At 46.0% G+C, this 18,990-nt stretch overlaps 2 protein-coding genes across 5 annotated transcripts in view; one reads left to right on the top strand and one right to left on the bottom strand.

The window, feature by feature from the left end:
* Window positions 1-433: 433 nt before the first annotated feature.
* Window positions 434-4,866, bottom strand: LOC144155323 (cell adhesion molecule Dscam1-like). Its single transcript, XM_077686675.1, has 2 exons — window positions 2,225-4,866; window positions 434-2,194 (listed from the first exon to the last, which is right to left on the bottom strand). Exon 1 carries the CDS (start codon window positions 4,571-4,573, stop codon window positions 2,339-2,341), a length of 2,235 nt encoding a protein of 744 aa, XP_077542801.1. The 5' UTR covers window positions 4,574-4,866; the 3' UTR covers window positions 434-2,194; window positions 2,225-2,338.
* The window catches only part of Peo (ubiquitin E2 variant domain-containing protein pendolino), a 46,637-nt gene continuing 32,015 nt past the window's right edge, over window positions 4,369-18,990 (top strand). The window contains exons 1-5 of one of the 4 annotated variants that reach the window (XM_077686678.1): window positions 4,369-4,439; window positions 5,872-5,935; window positions 9,095-9,222; window positions 11,970-12,034; window positions 15,389-15,489. In XM_077686678.1, the coding sequence (XP_077542804.1) occupies window positions 5,921-5,935; window positions 9,095-9,222; window positions 11,970-12,034; window positions 15,389-15,489 (309 nt within the window). In that variant the 5' untranslated portion in view covers window positions 4,369-4,439; window positions 5,872-5,920. Of the gene's footprint in view, window positions 4,440-4,954; window positions 5,118-5,185; window positions 5,379-5,622; window positions 5,751-5,871; window positions 5,936-9,094; window positions 9,223-11,969; window positions 12,035-15,388; window positions 15,490-18,990 lie in introns of those variants that run through there. The other 3 variants (XM_077686676.1, XM_077686677.1, XM_077686679.1) reach the window with 3 other exon arrangements.

Genomic DNA, 18,990 nt, shown 5'->3' with positions numbered 1-18,990 from the left:
CACTGGTGATGCTGCTGTTCTTTTCTTGCATGCAAATATATTAGTCGATTCAGCAAATACAAAAAAAAAATATCAATCTCAATAGCCAGTGATAAATAACACTGGATGTCAAGAAATAATTTCAGGAATGAACTAAGTCTTTTAACATCATTTTCAGTTTCAGCATTCATAGTGGTTGTCCTAGGTAAAAAAAATTTTGCAAGCACTGCAAACTCACAAAAAGTGGTTTTAAGTAGTATTTAGCACTGTCCTTGTGATGCCCAGGTTGATTTTGCTAAGCAGAATGTTGCTGGTACTTCAATCACTGTTTAAAGAACTATTGGTCAAACTTGTGCGTTAAAAATGAGAAACTTGTTTTTTTTTTTAAAACACCACAGAACAACATAGGCCAGAAATTTTAGCCATGGCAAAATAAAAACTAGTAGGCACACAATGCATGTACATATGCGTAAGGGCTGCAATTTAATGAACAGCAAGAATTTCTGTACCTCAGGGAGTGAAAGGGAGAGAAGACCAAAAGCAATATGAAAAAGTGGTAGAAGTTACAGCACAACACTTTTTTCTTTCTCACAGACGCTAAGGTAGAAAAATCAAAGGAATGAAACTATGACAAGTAGATAAGTTACTTAGCATCACCTCTATACATTTCAAGATTAAAACTCCCAGCCTGTAAAATTTTTATCGCACGTAACAGCTGCGGGAGAATAAAAAAGCACAAAACTCGTAGTTAACACAACAAAGCAGAATGAAAAACACGTCGAAAGGTGTCATCACAGTAGCTGACTGGACACTCAACTAAATTTTCAACACAATAATTAGACCATTCCTAAGCTGTAAAATGAAAAGAAGTTTTGAATTGGGGTCTTTTGCAACGAATCTACACCTGGACTATTGTGCACCACATTGGGGAGCTATGGATTAATTTAGACCCCTAGGCACATCAATGTGACCTGAAAGCAACCTGTAAAACGAGCTCATCGGTCTCCTTGAGAAGCATCGAGTGCCTTTCAGTGCCTTCATGTGTGCCTCATGCTTAGAGACAGAAGAGGGAACTCAACAAAGCGCTGAAGTACATTTACATCTATAAAAAGGGCTTTAAGTGAAGACACCCTTCAAACAATCTTCTCATTTCTTTCAAAGCATGTTACCAAAATTAACGACAGAACGTCAATATGCGTGGTACAGGTTAATATTGACCGATTCGCAAATACTCAGCATAATGTAAATGTGGCTCTTCGAAGTCTCAAAGGCTTTGCATAATATGAATGTGGCTCGTCAAATTCACAACCCACACCATTGAGTGTATACCTAGGTTGAAGCTAAGATTGCAGAGCTAGAAGGCACTCACAAACTAAGCTAGTTCTACTCTAAGATAAAAAGCTTTCGATGCTTCTACACCTAAAATTACTAAAACCAGCTAAAACACTTCTTTCAGATGCAAAAAATATCACAACTAGTTACCTGACAGCTTCTTTAAAAAAAAAAGAAAAAAACTTGTTTGAAGCAAGCAAGCCCAACAGCGTGAATGCCATGCACACCAATTTTTTTATCTTTGGTTCAGCCATCATCTGATACGTGTCGGATGCCGGCTAAATTCATTCCACAATGTCACCCAAAAACACACTCAGTAACACACGTTAGCTATAACGGCTGACAGAGAACTGTGCCCTGAAATTGTGTGCTTGAACTGTGCTCAGCACACAGCAGTGTAAATAACAGACACTGACAGCTTTACGATGACATCACAATAGCCAACTTCCACTTCTTGCACAGCAGCTGTTATACATCTTGATGCTCATGCTGCACTAAAAGCAATTGTCTTTACGTCCACGACAGCTCCCGAGTACTGCAGTGACAGGAATTGTTGATTACAAACTACAGAAAACATTTATGCTTGCACTTGACATGCTACTGCAATGCAGCAGTACCTGTCATTTGCATGCCAGAAATTAAATAAAAATAACTGCGATAATACTGCGACTTCACAGGTACATTCTGTCATGATTTTCACATAACATTTAAATCAAGGTGTTTGAACCTTTAGCTAACAAAACTGATAGCACAAAAGAAGTAATCTCGCAAGCACGGTACAAGGTTCACTTTTTTTCATATTTTGCTAACGCAGACATTTATATAATTGCAGAGCGCACACAAAGCAAAGAAGGACACATAACAGAATGGCCACTGCACATGCCTGCCTGCTGCATGAATTTCTGATGGCAGCACTCTCAGCAAACTGGGCCTATCATTCGAAGCTGCAGCCAGCATATTGTTTCATAATGTGAAAAACGTTGCAAACAGCACACTGCGCATGTCTTTCCAAAGAGATATTCGACACTTACACAACACAAACGTCAACCAAATCCATAGACCCTTTTCTTAAAGAATTTTGGGCAGCCTGCTTCCGACGTAGGGACAAGGTCCGCATGTCCACAATGGACTCGTAAATGCCCTCATTGTCCATGGACCTCTGCATCGTCGAGTAGGGGGTGGCCTTGCCAGGAGGAGGCAGGGCCTGCACTGCGAAAGTGAAGTCCGAGTCGGGAGGGAAGTCGGCATAGGCAGGCGGTGGTGGCGGTGGGCGCGTCTTGCGGACGTACAGGCAAAAACAGACGGACACCACCAAGACTACAGCCAGTGCTGTGGCTGTCACAATGGGCACCACTACATACAGCACTTCCCGCAACTCTGCGTCTGAAGATGCTGGCAAGCCGGGTTGCTGTGGGGCTGTTGCCACCGCTAAGGGCACATTCAGCACATCACTTGGCTCACTGTTGCCCTGCCGGCTGTGGGCTATCAAGTACACTTGGCATGGTACGGAGGGCTCGAGGCCAGTCAGAAGGTAGGAAGACTGTTTGCCAGAATCCACGAATGCCTCTTTCCACGAGTCTCCAGGCTGTCGGTAGTGCAGCGTGTAGCCAGTGACCCTGTGCGGCACGGGCGTGTTGAACATCCAAGTGACCTGCAAGGAGGTCTGATCGACGGCGGACACACTCAGTACTGGTGCCGGAGGGAAATCGCCATCCTGAGTGGTCACAGGTAGTGCCGGCGATGGGGGACCTGTCCCAACTGCATTAAACGCTTTCACCACAACCACGTACGATGTGGCCTTTTCGAGACCTCGCAAGGTGAAACTGCCCTGGTCGGGCCCCACAGTGTGGTAGGAGAAAGTGTTTTTCTTGGAGGGGTCGGCAGCTGTGCTGCTATAGCCCACGTAGTAGCCAAGCAGCTTTCCGTTCCAATCGCTTTCCGGGGGCGGACTCCATGTGATGAGCACAAAGGTGGCTCCTGATTTCTCGATACGGACATTGACTGGGGCAGCAGATGGCTCCTCTTGTGTTGTTGTAAATCGAACAACAGGAGAAGATTCACTTGCCCCCGCAGAATTTATCGCTATGACGGCCACCCTGTAATCAGTGGCAGGATGGAGGTCTCGGACAAGAGCAGTGGTGACACCACCACGGATGGTCTGGTTCAACATTTCATCGTCTCGGTGCGACCAAAAGCGCACTTGGTATGATAAAACGGATGAACTTGAAGGGCTCTTCCAGCGGATCCTGGCACTACGGCTCCATACATCCGACACTTCGACTTCAGTAGGGTGGGAGGGTGGTTGGAGGACATTTAGCCGAATATCCTTGGCGTCTTCACCATAGTCATTCTTCACTTTGCATGTGTACCGACCTGCATCACTGGTTGTTACTTGTTTCAATATCAGTGACGATACAAGACGTTCTTTGTGAGTGTCATTGGAAACAATGACCCGGTCATAAAGTTGACTGCTGGCTGTTACCGACTTATCTCCTTTCAGCCAAGTGACCGTAATGGGGTGATCCCCTGTGGCGACGCAAGTAAGGTTGGCAGTGCGGCCAGATTCTACAGAAATATGCTGTGTCGAAACTTGTGCTTGTGCAACTGTGTACACATTTACTGCCACGGCTTTTTTCAGCCCCGAGCCGATCCCATTGCTCACGTCACACGTGTACAGCCCCGAATCCGATTTTTGCGCGTCCCGCACGACCAGAGTACCATTAGTATGCAGTCTGAGGCGGTCTGAAGAATCTTCGCTGTTTGGTACGGATCTTAACTGATTCACCCTGGCTCCATTGTCGTGCGACCAGGTGATTCGTGGAACGGGCATGCCATTTACTTTGCAGTGGATTACAATTGTGCTGCCTTCTGTAACTTTCACGTCTGCTGGCTCGACTACCCACCGTGGCGCGACATTTACTACGAGCTCCACTGACGCACTATCCTCACCCGCAGCGTTCCTAGCCATGCATTTGTACGTTCCACCATGATCTTCACTGAGTGGCTTAAAGAACAACGTGGATAGGTGTGGTCCAGCCTCCTCTTGAATGGAAGGCGAAGAAACAAGCCTCTTCTCGTTCTGATACCACAAAATCTCCAAGGGAGTGTCTCCAACAACTACATTGCACGTAAGGCGGACATCCGTGCCAGCGACAAGGTCTTTCGGCAGTTGCAGGGGGCTTAGCTTCGGCGGTTCCTGGGCCCAAGCAAACGTCACCCCCGAGCATACGCAAAGGAGGAGTAAACTTCTCAACTGAAACATTTCTGTCGATCTTGATCGAGAGGCGCTATATCAAAGTTTCTATGTCAGTGATATTACGGACGCCTCCGTGCAAATAGATCAGTGGTTCATGGGGAGTACTCACATGGTAAATCAACAGAATGCTGTCCATAAGATCGTTGTTACACATTGTACTTTTCGATCGCCTAACGAACACGCACCCTAGCAATGAGGCCTAAGCAAACGATAAACACTGCACAGATCACACTTTGTTACAACAGCAGCACACACAGCACCGCCGCAGTTGTCAACGCTATCCAGTAGATAGCGCCAATTGTACATCCACTATTTTGTTTATGTTTGCTGCCACCTGCTGCCACACATGGCGCTGCAAGCGCTGGCTTACCATAGAGGGCTTACTACGGCATCTTGGGTCCTTCGGACATCTTCGGAGGTCCTATGTAGTCCTTCATAATCTTGAAATGCTCTGCTCTGACCCAACACATAATGTGTGGGGCCTAAAACAGGCAAAAAATACTACACATAACGGTTGTGATAAAACTTCCAGGGCCGATGACTCAGTTCGGTGAGAATTTATGTCATGGCTGTAGGTGTAGCTGCCCTGTCGTAGCAGCTAGCAGTTTCCCAGTTGCAGTAGTACTCCTGTGCTGCAATGACCTCGGGTTCTTTTCAACTTCGCATATGTTAAAGATAGCAGTCGATTTAGTTTCAGGCTTTGCTAGTGGCATGGATCGTGTGTCTGTGCAGCTTGTGTCACAACAAGTTTGGTGCTTTTACACAGCATGCTCTTTTTCTGTGTGGCCCAGGTGATACCTAAATATGAGGGGTTAGTCGTTGTATATATTATTCGTAAAATAGTTGCGTAAAAAGGTCCTTTAAATGGAGTGACGCTTCGCATTGATTTTTTTTTATTACTGAATGGAATCGATGTGTAATCTCAACTGTAACCGACGTAAAAATGCATGATTTCGGCAAGCAAGAGAGAAGTGATTTGGTGGAAGAAAGGAAAGGAAAGTCACGTAGCTGGTGTCTCCAAAATTCTCTTTGCTGCCAAGCAGCATGCAAATGCACCTGGCTTATATGCTATATTCCCGCAAGCGTGCATAGGTCGATGAAGGTAGCAAAAGTGTGGAAGAAAAACGGATGCATATCCACCAGTGCTGACTGGACCGCGAGCTTGCCCGTAATATGAATGCCCGTGGGTTTTGTTTCCTCCGAAATGTTCACTACGAAAATCGCAATATTGTACTGTTGTAAAATCGCAATGTTGTACCTGTAAGTGTGTACCTCTACAATTTTATCTTTTATCTCAACTGCAGGTTGTGGACTGGAGTCTTCATTACTACAGGGTTGCATTGGTGAAGAACAATGTCTGTTCGATCTGTAAGTTGATGTGAAATCGATTACCTCTCATGTGGTGATGCTGTAGTGTTGGCTGAGGTGTTTCATATCCCGCCGTATTATGCCTCTCAGAATGCTGACTTGTCTGTGTTGCCAATAGGTGGCTGTGGACAGCTGTCTGTAGCCAAGGTGCACTAGAGGCACATGTCTCCCAGCATGGCTGTGGGGTATTATGCATGTCATTGCAGTATGCACCTGCTAGAAGCTTGCTTTTGCATGTGGCAAATCTGCGAAGTTTACCTATGCTAGGAAATTACCTATTTTGTTACAGCAAAGAAATGCAGCTTGCCTTGGAAGGGACACTGAATTGAGCAGTGAACGTTGTCTGATTACCTTACCATGTTAAAGGCAATAAAGGTCATGTTCAGTCATGCATTTTTAACAAAAAAAGTGTGCTTGAAAGTGCCGTTTTCTTTCCACCATCCCCTCTACTGATTTGTTGATGTCAGCTGTGATGACATACTGACAGGTAGTACGCAGGGTAAGTCCAGTGGTTAACCAGCATGTTCAGCCTCTACAGTGAACAAGAAAAAAGTAGATATTAACCATGGAGTGGGTAAAAAATCACAATTCTGAATTCTGCGACAGCATGAAAACACATTACAAACCAGGCGTTGCGGTCGTTGGTTCAGCGGCCGCAAACAGCGCATGTTTTCACTTTTGCTGCCTCGTTACAGGTAAACTAACGCTCCTGACTTGCACTAAATACTGAAATAGTGGATTACACGGTTTACATTGCACCATGCAGCCAAAAATAAGGCCTCGACAAATTCACTGCAGTGTTCCTTTAATGTAATTCAAATTAAGCATTGTTATACGGCTTTCTGGCTTCTGAGGAAAACCTGGTTTGGGTGCGTAATGAGGAATTTTGTTATAGCCATTATCGTTTTTGCAGCACACATTGCTCGGAGGCCCAGAAAAACTACCTTTGCAAAATTGGTAAAAACAGTGTACACTGAAATACAGCACGTTGTAAGTATTGCTTGGGAGTTAAGGTGTGACATTTGTTTATTGATTCATTTCTTGTGTTTTTATGGCCTAGTAATAATTGTGGGTTTAAGTCATTTCACACATTTTTAGTATGAGGAAACAAAAAAAAATTACGTGCACTTCTTGTAAACAACGGGCTTTAGCGGGTTAGCATCATCGTGCGAGATAAGTCTTGTTATAGGGACATTAAAGTGTGAGAACAACTTGGCCTACATTGATGGTTTGCAGGGCTGAGAATACGACTTTGCCACTAGCGGCAGCACCATGCTAATATAATTTCAGGAAATGTCTCAAGTGTGAAAATGTGTGTTGCCATTCATTTTGCCGTACCATGACTTGTGGCATCACAAAGTGACTGGCAAAGCAGGATTGGTGGAGCTTGTGTAAATGTTTTTTTTATTTTTAAGAACAGTAAATAATATGAACATGTCAATGCAAAATAAATGTCTGGCAACTTTTGCTGAACACGTTTTTAAGAAGACACAAACATTGGTTAACAAGCATTATCGAACAGTCTGCCTCACTGCTGAAGTGGGGCAGGCATTGTTTCAGCTCAGATTTTGGGTGCAATATTTTGCCTTGGTGTGCCAACCAAGCTGACTGATCTCTCTGGTAGGCAAACTTCACGAGGAGCCAGAAGGAACATTTACGAAAGAGATATATTCACGTTACAAAATCAATAACAGTGTTCATCTCGGTTAGTGGGGCAGCCTTCATTGGAGGCTGGACCTGAGCCGTCAGTAAACACTGTTGTTATTTTTGCAATGTAAGTCTTTTTCTTCTATACATATATGTGTGTGTGCGTACCTGGGGTGGGGTGCTGCTGTAGCCACTGACTATGAAACTTAAAAAGGGGTTGCAGTGCACTCAGACAAGATTCTGAGCCTACAAATCGAGATGCTGCATTTCTGCTAAATTTTGACCTTTCCAAATATTTTAAAGTAATATACCCTTGTGCACAAAATCAATTGCTTTTGGGTGCCATGTTTGAAAACCTTATCGAGCAGTACAGCGGTGACCTGAGAACGAGATACGTGGATGCAGCAGACTACAGAAAGGGCAGATACGCAGCGGTTACCATCAATGCGAGAACGGGGGAAGTGTCCACGTCAGCGAGTATGCGGTGTGTTAATGCAACCGAAGCAGAGGAGATCGCCATCGCCCTAGCAATGGCCGAGCCATGGTGTGACACCGTCTTAAAAGCGATTCACCAGAAGCCGTCCGAAACCTAGCGAACGACCGGATCAGTGACAAGGCAGCCAGGATAATCGAACGAGTGGTTGCTCAGGAAGAAAGAAGAGTGGAAGTAAGGCGCACTGAGTGCACTGCAACCCCTGCGCACCGAGTGAATGCTCTCCGAATACACCCAACCACAATGAGACGGCCCTCAGGGAGGCGCATGCTATTACCGCACTCCCATTGTGGAGAGTCGTCCCGAGTGCGAATGGTGGTCGGAGACCAAGGACCGAGCGAGAGGCTATGGCGAAACACTCAAGAACATGCGGCTTTCGAGACGGGCGTACCCGCCGCCACATGGGTTGCTGGGTCGCGAGGAAGCGGTGTGGCTAAGAAGACTCCAGACAGCGTCGGTCACATCACCGGCAGCGTTACATCGGATGTTCCCGGACGAATACCCCGAGGCCCTGTGCAGTGTGGCAAGAAGGGACCGGCCAACCGGTGGCACGTTATGTGGGACTGTGCCACCGAACCAGACAGTGCCAGTTTCGAGATGTATCCAGCGGAACTTCAAGGAGCCATCGAGTCAGCCAGCAAGATAGATCAAAAATGGGCCATCCAGCACTTCACCGCGCTTGAAAGGCATGGGCTCCGAAAAGGAGCTAGTGCTCAGTAGTGCTGCAAAAGGAGATGCAACGTTCGGCCGCGTTGAGGCGGAGCCATAAATCGACCCCCGCCTACTGCAGGATCTTGTCAATAAAGTCTTTTCCAATCCAATCCAATCCAATCCATGTTTGAATGCATTCAAGTAGTTTCACTACGGCTTAGAAATCACAAAGTGCAGAAGTCAGTCTTGTGTAGTCTCATATGTAGTACTTATGAACTGGAATCCCCCATCAGATTTTATATGTTGCACATATCGAATCCTCTCTTGGTGCTGACAGAACGCACGTTGTCCCCTTTGTGCTTGTGCAGAGTCGCAAGACGTTGCCGGCCACACCGGAGCGCGTGGGGGGTCGATGCCTCCCGCCACTGGAGCAGGACAATCAGGGAGGCCACGCCTATGGACGAGTCTTCCTCGAGTACTCGCTCATGTCCGAATAGTGAGTGTATTGCTCTTCAGCGGGGGCTTATCAGTTTGGCACCCGTTCCTGACCACATTGTTTCAGAAAAACTGCACGGGCAAAGTACTGAGTGGTTGCGATTCCAAGCGTTTTTTTCTGTCCTTCACACTCAAAATTCTCACGGTGATAGGAATGGCTAGGTTTGACAAGAGTGAAGGCTGTTTAAGATGTTTTGTATGCTCCCCCCCCCCTTTTTTTTTTTCTTCAGAAAGGTGTGGGCTTGTTGATTCCTCTTACTGTCAACATTTGTGTGTAATGGCTGGGTGCACTTGGGTCGTGCCTGAAATCCAAAGCCACAGCGTGTTATCCATAATTTGCATTAAAATAAAAATGAAAAGAAGCAAACACATTCTGGTGGATGGCTCTGCCAGTTTGCTTGTATGGTATGCAAATGAAAATGTGGATACGATAAGAGGGTCGTATAGATGTGTTTTTGTTACTTGGGGCTGCCAAGGTGTGCGCAACAGATATTGCTGTAACGCCCTGCTTGCATGAAATAGGTGCTTACGGTTGAAATAACTTTTGATGCGATGTACCTATAACACAACTGAAAGCATTCTGAACAGCAAATGTATTTGACATACATGACCGAACTGTCATATTGGCGGTCACAGTGTTGCATCGCAAGTGCTCAGCTACAACTGCTATTAGTGTACACTCTCTGGCATGATTCCTATCTTCCTTGGGGCTTTGCGAAGCTAATTCAAAACATAAGAGAACCTTATTCATTTGCAAGATTTGTGCGGCATTTTCATCATTTGGCCCACCCTCAGGCATCGTACTTTTCACGACTTAAGTTCTTGCTGTGCTAACTCAGTAAAAAGCTTATGGAGACTGACAACGAAATTTGATGCGGAAAAAGAATATGGAAAGAATATTGTAGAAATGCCTTCCACCTATTGTTGGCGTCCGGTGTTGTCTGGGGCTTCTTTTATAGCGATTTTAAAGGGGCCCTAAATAGGCTGCCAAATGTTACGATTTTGCGTGCGCAGTCACTGGAGTACTATCCAAGGAACGTCATCCCGCAAAAATTGTTTAAATTCGTTAAGTATTAGCCGAGTTATCGCTCATTAAAAGGGGCCACCCATAAGGCCTGGGGCTCTCCTCCTCTAGTAGCTCCTCCGAAGCACTGTGGAAGCCGCGACGTCATCGACCCGGCGCAAGACCACCGAGAGAAACAGGGCAATCCATCACCCTCCTTGATGTACGTGCAGTCATTGGCTGCGCCAAGCCCTGCGCGCGCTTTTTTTTTTTTAGCACTCGACGCACATGCTCCGCCCACCAGATTCCGGTTGCACGGTGAGCGCTGTCGCTGTGGTTCGCGTTCGCGGCGCCGCACTGGGCAGTGTCTCGTGCGTCATAGAGGCGCGTCAGAGCGGGAAAGAACTGCGTCAGAGCACGCAAGTGTGGCGGCAAGGTATGGTTGCTGAGCCAGGAGAGAAAGTGAAATCTTTTTTTCGTGTTTGTGCGGCCCCTGCTTTACGCAGAGGTGTAATATTTGGTACACGTTGTCGTGAAGGGGTACTCTAGCGATTGTGCGATTGAAATGGCGACCTTCGGAAGCCTATTTAGGGCCCCTTTAATTGTCATGAGCCCAAGATGTATATAAAAAAATAAAATAGCAAACCGCAAAATTTCCAACAGTGTTGCTTCAATTGCGTTGTTGACCATACATAACATTGGAGCATTTTGTGGGTCAAACTCAAAGCGGTTTGTACATAATGATAGGGAATTGAATTGTCAGGCAGCTTATTGGGGCAAATTCAACAAGTACAGAAAAAACTTATAGTTCGAAATAAGAACCTCAGTCAAGCTGTGTGGGGTTTTCTTTCCCCCTCTCTGTTTTTTTTTTCTCACCCCGTCCAACTAAATGGCTTCAGACTGTCTATGGAGACCAGCCATAATGTGGGTTTTTTTTTCTAAGCCCAGGTCATCACTGGCCCCGTGCTCTGACAGAAAAAAGTGGCTTAGAGAACGTGCCATGCACCCTTGGTACTGCTCATGCATTTTTGGTGGCCAGAACTGAAGCTGATGCGAAGGGTAATTTGTTTTCGGGATCTCACTGGCTACGCAGGGTGCACTGTGCGTGCTCCTGCCCCTGCACAGTATGCTTGGTCACCACCATGTGACCAAGTGCTGGCCTGCCTTCTGCCAGAAGAGAGAAATGTAGGGGGAGCGGAAAGGAGGCAGCTGTGTGGTCAATTCAGTCGTAGTGTGCCATCTGTGTGTAGGTCTGTAGGCAGTTGCTGGCTCGCCAGTTTGGTGCAAAATACATATGCAAGAAGGGTCGTGCAGTAGACGATTCCAAATGAACTACAATTGAAAAAGGCAGACCTTACTGTAACCATGGCTTACTGTACAAACGAAAGTAGCAACTTTTTTTTTAGCTGTACCTGGTGGTAAGGCAGGAAAGCTGCTCAGAAGATGGCAGCATAGCTCAGCAAGTTATGAGAGCGTTGCCAATACCAGCTCAAGGGCTTTCTGCATCGACTTATTGAACCAAATATGGTGTAAGTGAATGCATGATAAGCGTGTTTAGTAAAATTGCGAAGCCAAGTAGTTTAAGTCTGACAACATGTAGGTGCCTATAATGGGGACTGTTAGCCTTGAAAAATGAGAAATTATGCTATTTTAATTTTTGCTACATTTCTTATCATGTGCATTGTGTACATACAATGTTTGCAAAGAGTGAAACATTTTTCATTTGAATTTGTTTGTATGTACAGTTTGTTGCTGATGAAACAGCAGCTGTCTGGGGTGTATGTGATGCCGTCAGCCAGCTCAGCATTCAGTAAGTACCGTAAATATTTGTTATTTGGTTTGAAGTCGTTTGGTTTGAACATTTTGCATTCATTGCACTTGGCACTCACTAAAATGCTGGGAAGTTTAGAGTTTTTCTGGACAGTTATGTACTTGCATATGCCATCCAGTTGTAGCGTATGCGTTATTTAACACGCGTGTCCATGGCCCATACTTTTTGAGAAATTCCTAGCTTCCTTCCTCCTGTGTAAAATACAGGGGTGAGACAGCTGCGCATAATGTGCAGTTTTGATACAAATTTGTTTTCCTGCTCCAGGCTGCTCCAAAAGCTTGCAAATTGCAAAAATTGTGCCAAACTGTTCCAAAACCATCTGAGAGCCAAGGATTTTTAAGCTCCCGTCAGTTTCATTGGGGGAAAATGCTTACTGACGGCATACTTTTCCAGCATCTCCAAGGTGATGCTGTTTATAAAGGTTAGATTGATTGATCATTCAATAAAAAGCTGCATAAGATTGTTCCCAAGATAGTTTTCTTGAAATTAGTTGCACATGTTATATTCTGTGAGTTTTTAAAGTTTTCCCATCGAAAACCATTGCAAAGTCCTGTAGAAACTACTTGTGCAAGTTGATGAAACAACGGCAATTTTCGGAGCGTTGTATCTCTGAAACAACATGACTGGGCGCCGCCATCTTGGTGTGGTGAAGATTGGAAAACATGGCCGCCGGGCAAAGCAGTTGCTCGTGGTTCAGACAGAGTGCCCTTCGCCGATTTCTACCGTGGTTTTGTTTATAAGGGTGGCTGGGTTTACTCGTTGATCTGTTGCGGGAAGTTGTGCAACTTGAAAGACGGGAGTTCATCAAAAATGGCAGCATTTCCACTCCGTGGATGATGGAGAGGGTGCGGAGTACGGGGACTTGAAATGACATCCAAGTTGTGCCCGACTGCCATTCGATTTGAGCCATCAGTTGCACCTTGATTATTCCCTAAATGCAACTGCAACTCATGGCTCAAATCGAATTTTGCTTCATTTTAGCTTGATGGTGGTGTGCACACGGATGGACGCAAACGGACATTGGGAGGTCCTAAGGTACTCCGCATTGTTACAGGCGAGGGAGTAAGCCGTTTGACTCTTGGGTACTAGCTCATGGTCTTAGCCCAATAGCTAAGACAACTGACACTAACTCTGTCTGGTCTACCATGCACAGGCTCGAATCTTGCCAGTGCCTGTGTGATTTTTTGCGATTGTAAATGCTGTGCGCACGGACGCGGACGGACATTGTGTGGTCCTAAGGTACTCTGCACCTAAAGCAACGTGGTGCCCGCGAATTCCCCGTGTTTTGGCCTTGAGCGTGAGGCACGGTGCGTGCTTGAAGCGAAATTTCGGACTCATTGCGGTGTTATAAAATGCCGAGGTATTGCTGCCTTTAACAGTGAGCTTACAAGTGGCGGTAATGGGACGATCAACATTGCAGAAGTGGCGCCGCAGGCTACATCGCTGCAGAATGTTCAAGCAGTGTCCAATAGCGGGACGGGCTATTATTGCACGTTAGTAGTAATGGTTCCTATATCTATCAGAAAATGTAATGCCAAAAGGGAGGTGGATAAATATACCAACGTTACTCAAATTACGATTGTAGTGAACGTGCACATCGGGGATTGAAATGGGAGGGGCTGGTGGGGTGCAAAGACTGTCACCTTGCTTTGCGCAGCGTTTGCCGTGGCTCTACACTTGTGCGTAAAGCCAAGTCTGGGATTACAAAAATAGAAATGCCTTACGATTGCTTAGTTTTTCAGTTCAATATTTTCAACGGCCCTCCACGCTGTCTATGCAATGAGCCTAAGAATTTAAAAATGGTTTGTAAAAAGGTAGGGCAGTTCGTACCTTGTGATACTCCGGTAGAAGAAACTTTGTTGAAAGGCTGTTTCAGTGTCATGTATGTTCAAAACCGATTAAAAAGTGCACCCCCCCCCCCCCCTCCACCCCCTCTTCCCCTTCCCCGAGTTGCGAAAAATTTGATTTTTTAGGCTCTTAAGGTGACATAATAAATGTCGTTCTGCTCCAAATCAAGGTTCTTCTGCTCTGAAATCGAGATTTTGCTGCTCCAAAAACTGCTCCCAAATCTGATTCAGCTGTCTCACCCCTGAAAATACTGAAGCCAACTTTAGAGGAAGGAGTACTTCATAGCGACGCATGGGGTCTCATGGAGGTATTTATTGAGAGGTCCGAGGGTCTTCCTACATTGGTATAAAATGACTTTGATGGCTCCTAGGAAAATGTCTTTTCAGCAGTGTGTGCATGTGTAATTGTAAAGCCAACTCTGAGGGGCCTCGTTGTTTAGCAGGTTAAAGGGGCCATGTAGACAAAACACGTTTGGTTCATTCGAAAGGTTGCCTTGTTAGAATCATACTGACACCACTTTTAACGCACACTTCGCTCAAATAAGCTATATAATTAGGAAAGAATGGAATGATCATGCGACCCACTAGCTCATTTCCTGCAACAGAACCTATGATGTCATATATGCTCAGCTGTGCGATTGGCTGTGGCTGGCAAATGCAAACGCAAATTAGGCAGGGCTTATAAGCTTGCCGAACGAGCTATTTGTGCTTATATGTAATGCATATTCATTTTACAGCTGTAAGAATGGTGTGGTAAACAATGAAAGCTACGAAAATACATGTAAGCATAGAAGTACCGATGCGCACTGCTGTTGGTACTGGGCGCATTATGCTTGTTTTTAGCTGCACAGCAGTCCGCCGCTTTGGAATTGTCTTACACGACACTGGCCGATTGGTGTAAGCGAAGTTGTCTTACGTGACCCTGTTTGTTGAGGATACCCCATGTCGAGGATAACCCAAATTAGATGCAAGTTATTGGGAGAAAACCTCTTTCTAAAGCTCGTCGTGGGCGAGCGTGTTGTGTTTGTGTCTCCCTGATGCTCACCTATTCTAAAGAAAGGTTGTGTGTGTCTTCTATTCTCCAGAAGACTTTCTGGCACGCATCTGAGCGTGAACGAAATGAGCTCTACAGGTTGAGCGAGCAGCACAGCGCCGGCATTTCTGAATATGACGTCACTGACTGCCCGCCAATCGCGAAAGGCAGCCTGGCTTCCACTCATGTCCTCAGGCCGGAGTCATTTGTTTTTTGGGGAAAAAATTGGTTTGCATTTATTTACACGTGAAGAAAAGATGTTTTCTGAATTGAGCGTAAAGAAAACTGTAAGGTCTTTGTCCCCAAAAAAAGTTCTTTGAAAAGTACCTTAGCATCCCTTTGAGCTTTTATTCGACAATTCCCACCTGGGAGTTTTTGCCAATTTTTTCCCGAGACAAACGTGGCTGAGGCCATGCACACCAGTGGTTTCTTGTGCTGTCTCATCTTGTGCAGTGTGGTTCGGGGTGCTGTTCATCCGACAAGGCCTCTATCAGGGTGGTGTGTTTCGGTTTACGCTGCACATACCGGACAACTACCCCGATGGAGACTGCCCAGTGAGTAGACTGACGATTCTGGTGGTTGTGTAAGGGGTGTCTCGTATCACTTGTGTTCTATATTTTGTGCATTGTAATTGAGACGTGCTGCTCGTGCATAGAAAAAGGTTAAAGAAAAACTGCATCGTTAGAGTTGGCTTGTGGCTGTAGTACAGCTTTTCTAAAAATTAATTAAGAGCATGCTGGATTTGCTAAGGAATTGGTATTGTTGCTCCACAGTGCTAAGTTGAAGCTGTGATATCGTCATGGGTCTTTGCAATTTGTAAAATTACAAATCCATTTTTTGGAGGGGCTTTTGTTGCAACAGGGGTTTTAAAACAAACTATGCCATTCTTTCTCTGGAAGAAAGTATGCTGCACACAGCTTCTTTGCTGCTTGCATCATAATTTGTTCCTCCCACCAATCATGAGCACTTCTGCCGTTTTGTGCTGTCAGGTATTCATAGTGTGTTGGGTTTTCTTTTGACAAACGGGACTGTACACTCCCAGATTTATGCTACAACATGGTGCTGAGAAATGTGGCTGTTCTTTGTTGTGTGCAAAAATTAATTTGGCTTTCACACAAAGTTTTCTTGTGTAAATTTTGTTTTCCAGGTATGGCAAGGTTTGTTTGATTCTTGCCCACTGGAGTTTTAAAAGAACAGTACTGGGCTGTGTGGCAGTTCTTTTAATGCCTTCTGAGTCTCCTTTTTTTTTTCCTTTTGGCTTTCATTCTGCTCATCTCCGCTGTGTTCTCGTGCACAATTTAATTTTTGTGAACAGTAGGTATCCAGGACATATTAAACGTTTCATTATGCCGTCTTGGCTAGTCCCACCACAGTATGTGCACCAATATGTGCACCTCTACGGTCACCAATAAACGCACCTCTAGCAATGCCTTCTTCCCAGAAGAATGGCTGCAGTAGCTCGCTGGGTTTTTGTAGAAAGGATTGTGACATAGTTATGGTTATGGTTGTATTGTATGTGCCACAACATGTAGCTTACTCACCCAGCACACCAAGTTACAACTCCTCTCTATCGAGGGCATGCACAGCGATGCATCTAGCTTTGGATGCAGCTCATTTGTTGACAAAAAGTGATACCCTTGTAATGTGGAAAATTCAGAGACCGCGGTGTTAATTCATTGACCATCAAGTCTATGACCATCATAGTAATGATCAGAGCTGCTTCTCCACATTGAACGGAAGTTGGTGATGTTGATGGTGCCTGCGTGCTCTCTGCTGTGTTCTTTTGCAGTGCCAGTTAAAAGAGAGTGATGATGACGACAGCCAGTTGTGTTGGGATGAAAACTTTGTATATACAGCTTTTACAAAGTACAGTCAAATCCTGCTATGATGAAATTGACGGGACATGTGAAAAATTTCGTTTAGTGGAAATATGTTGAGGTGAAATCTGCTTAACAACACCACGGAGGGGCAGGAAAAATAGCCCAATATATTGTCTGCATCATTTGCTGCACAATGCAGTCTTTAGAAAAAGTAGTGACAAGAAGTTATCTTGTGTTTATTCGGCTAACAAACGTACCAGTGATTATCTGTTTTTTACTCACACATAAAGAACGCGTTACGAGGGGGAGGGGGAGAGAAGTGCAGTCGGAAAACATATTGCCGTACTTTAAGGCATATCTACTGTGGGCTAACGTACGGGATAGCAGAGGACCCTGGCTAGCTTCGCTAGGGAAAGTGCTACGCGCCGTACACTAGCCCCTGTGGAATCCGAAGACTCATGCGCTGGTTCGGGTACTCACATGCAGTAGACAGACCTGGGATATCCAAAGTAAGGCTTTATAGCCTGACAGATGCAGGGCACATACCAGGCAACACGACTATCGCTTGCGAGGAGACAGTGGCTCCATTTGCTCGCTCAAGCCGCGGGGACTCAGACCTTGATATCTGCCATTGCAGTCGTGGAAGCAAGGAGGGCGTCCCTTGCGACCAATCAGGGCCGAATCTCTCAGCAGAGTCCCGTGGAGCCAAGTGGGTTCTCCGTCATCTGGCCATTCAGAGTAGGCACTTCCGAACCAACTTGCCCAGTCGACTCGTGGCGTAACGCTCGCGCGTCCTGCAGGTCAGCTCCGGGGAGAGGAGGTCTTCCCTAGTTGGGGAGAGTGTGGCGCGAAGGAAGGCAACAAGCTGGTCCTTCTTCCCCCGCGCCCTCGCGCACACGTTCACAGTGAGCTGGTTTGCCGCGCCGCATGGGGTCACGAGGAGGTCACGACTCGCGTGATGCGCCGGCTGCCCAAAATGGCGGCTCCAAGCTCACCAAAACGTGCAGACGAGGCGTAGGGAAACAAGGGTCCCCACACTACCTAGCTGATTACTTGCAGATAGCTGCTAGGCTGTTAGAAGCCCCCCTTTTTCTTTGGAAGGAGTGGCGTCCGTTATCTTATCCTCTGACTGAGCACCCCAGCATCTGGCCTTGGCAGGTAAGCCATGTGCTTGTATTTATCGTGAGTGCGTGCTCACGATTAAGGTAGGATGACACAGGTTTAAGACTGAACACGAAAACATTTTACCGCGAAGCTGCTAGCCTCTCGTTGGTCGGAAAATTTTGTGCCGTAAACAAAAAAACCAGGCAGGATCTAGCAGTTCTCGCAGGGTGGCCAGCTTTATGCGCCCTATTGCTGCCGAAATTGATGGGTGGAATTGGTGTTTACTTAAAGCTGTGTTTGGGTGGAAGCTAAGCTGGGTGGAAGCTGTGTTTACTTAACGAGGATTTTGAGACATCGCGCGGGTGCGACAGGATCAGGCTCAGTTTTGCTAGCGTAACTTGTTTGGTGGCTTTAGGTTACACGAAAGCCACTAAATAAGCTATGCTTTTCTAATGGCTGTAGGTTACGCTGGGCCAGTCGTTCTTTTCTGGCGAGAAGTGAAGCGGGCGTTTTCCACCTTCCGGCCGGTTGAAACAGCCCGGTGCAGAGCAGCACGGCGTTGCTACTCTGTTTGGGGCTTAAACCTCACTCTCAGTGTATCGTACTGCTACACTGCGCTCCGTAAAATCACGATTTATCGAAGAACGCACGCACCCCGCAAAGCAGAGGCACCAAAATGTCTGCGCCCATGGGTCTTTTGGGGTAAACAAATGTCACGTGACGCGGTTCGACCAATGGCCGCTGTCGGCAGCATACACCATTGACAGAAAAGAGTGCCGATACTCTGAAACCTGATCTAGTGGTTCTAGAGTATTTCGCAAATGCGAGGCCACCACTTGGTCGCCTGTTTCTCTGTGTGTAGCTGCGCTTGCAGCTATGCTAGCAGCGCGCCAGACCCTTTCAATCCTCAGATGAAAAGTTTAATGATGGTTGGCAACGGTCAATAAAATTAGCAATGCGAGAGAGATATCAATTTGATTTTTACTTTCTTCTTACTATAATGTAGCTGTAATCAGCCTTAATGCTTCAGCAACACCTAAGGCATCGGCTGCATCACAAATGTGTAGTTTTTGATCTCACAAAAAAGGAACGTGGAGTAATGCTGTTTATTGGGAGGTGCGTGGCAGGTTT

The sequence above is a fragment of the Haemaphysalis longicornis genome, unplaced genomic scaffold (assembly GCF_048455015.1).
Source record: "Haemaphysalis longicornis isolate Haplotype H1 unplaced genomic scaffold, Haemaphysalis longicornis Haplotype H1 scaffold_1, whole genome shotgun sequence".
Classification (NCBI taxonomy): domain Eukaryota; kingdom Metazoa; phylum Arthropoda; class Arachnida; order Ixodida; family Ixodidae; genus Haemaphysalis; species Haemaphysalis longicornis.
This window is presented reverse-complemented; position numbering and strand designations above follow the sequence as displayed.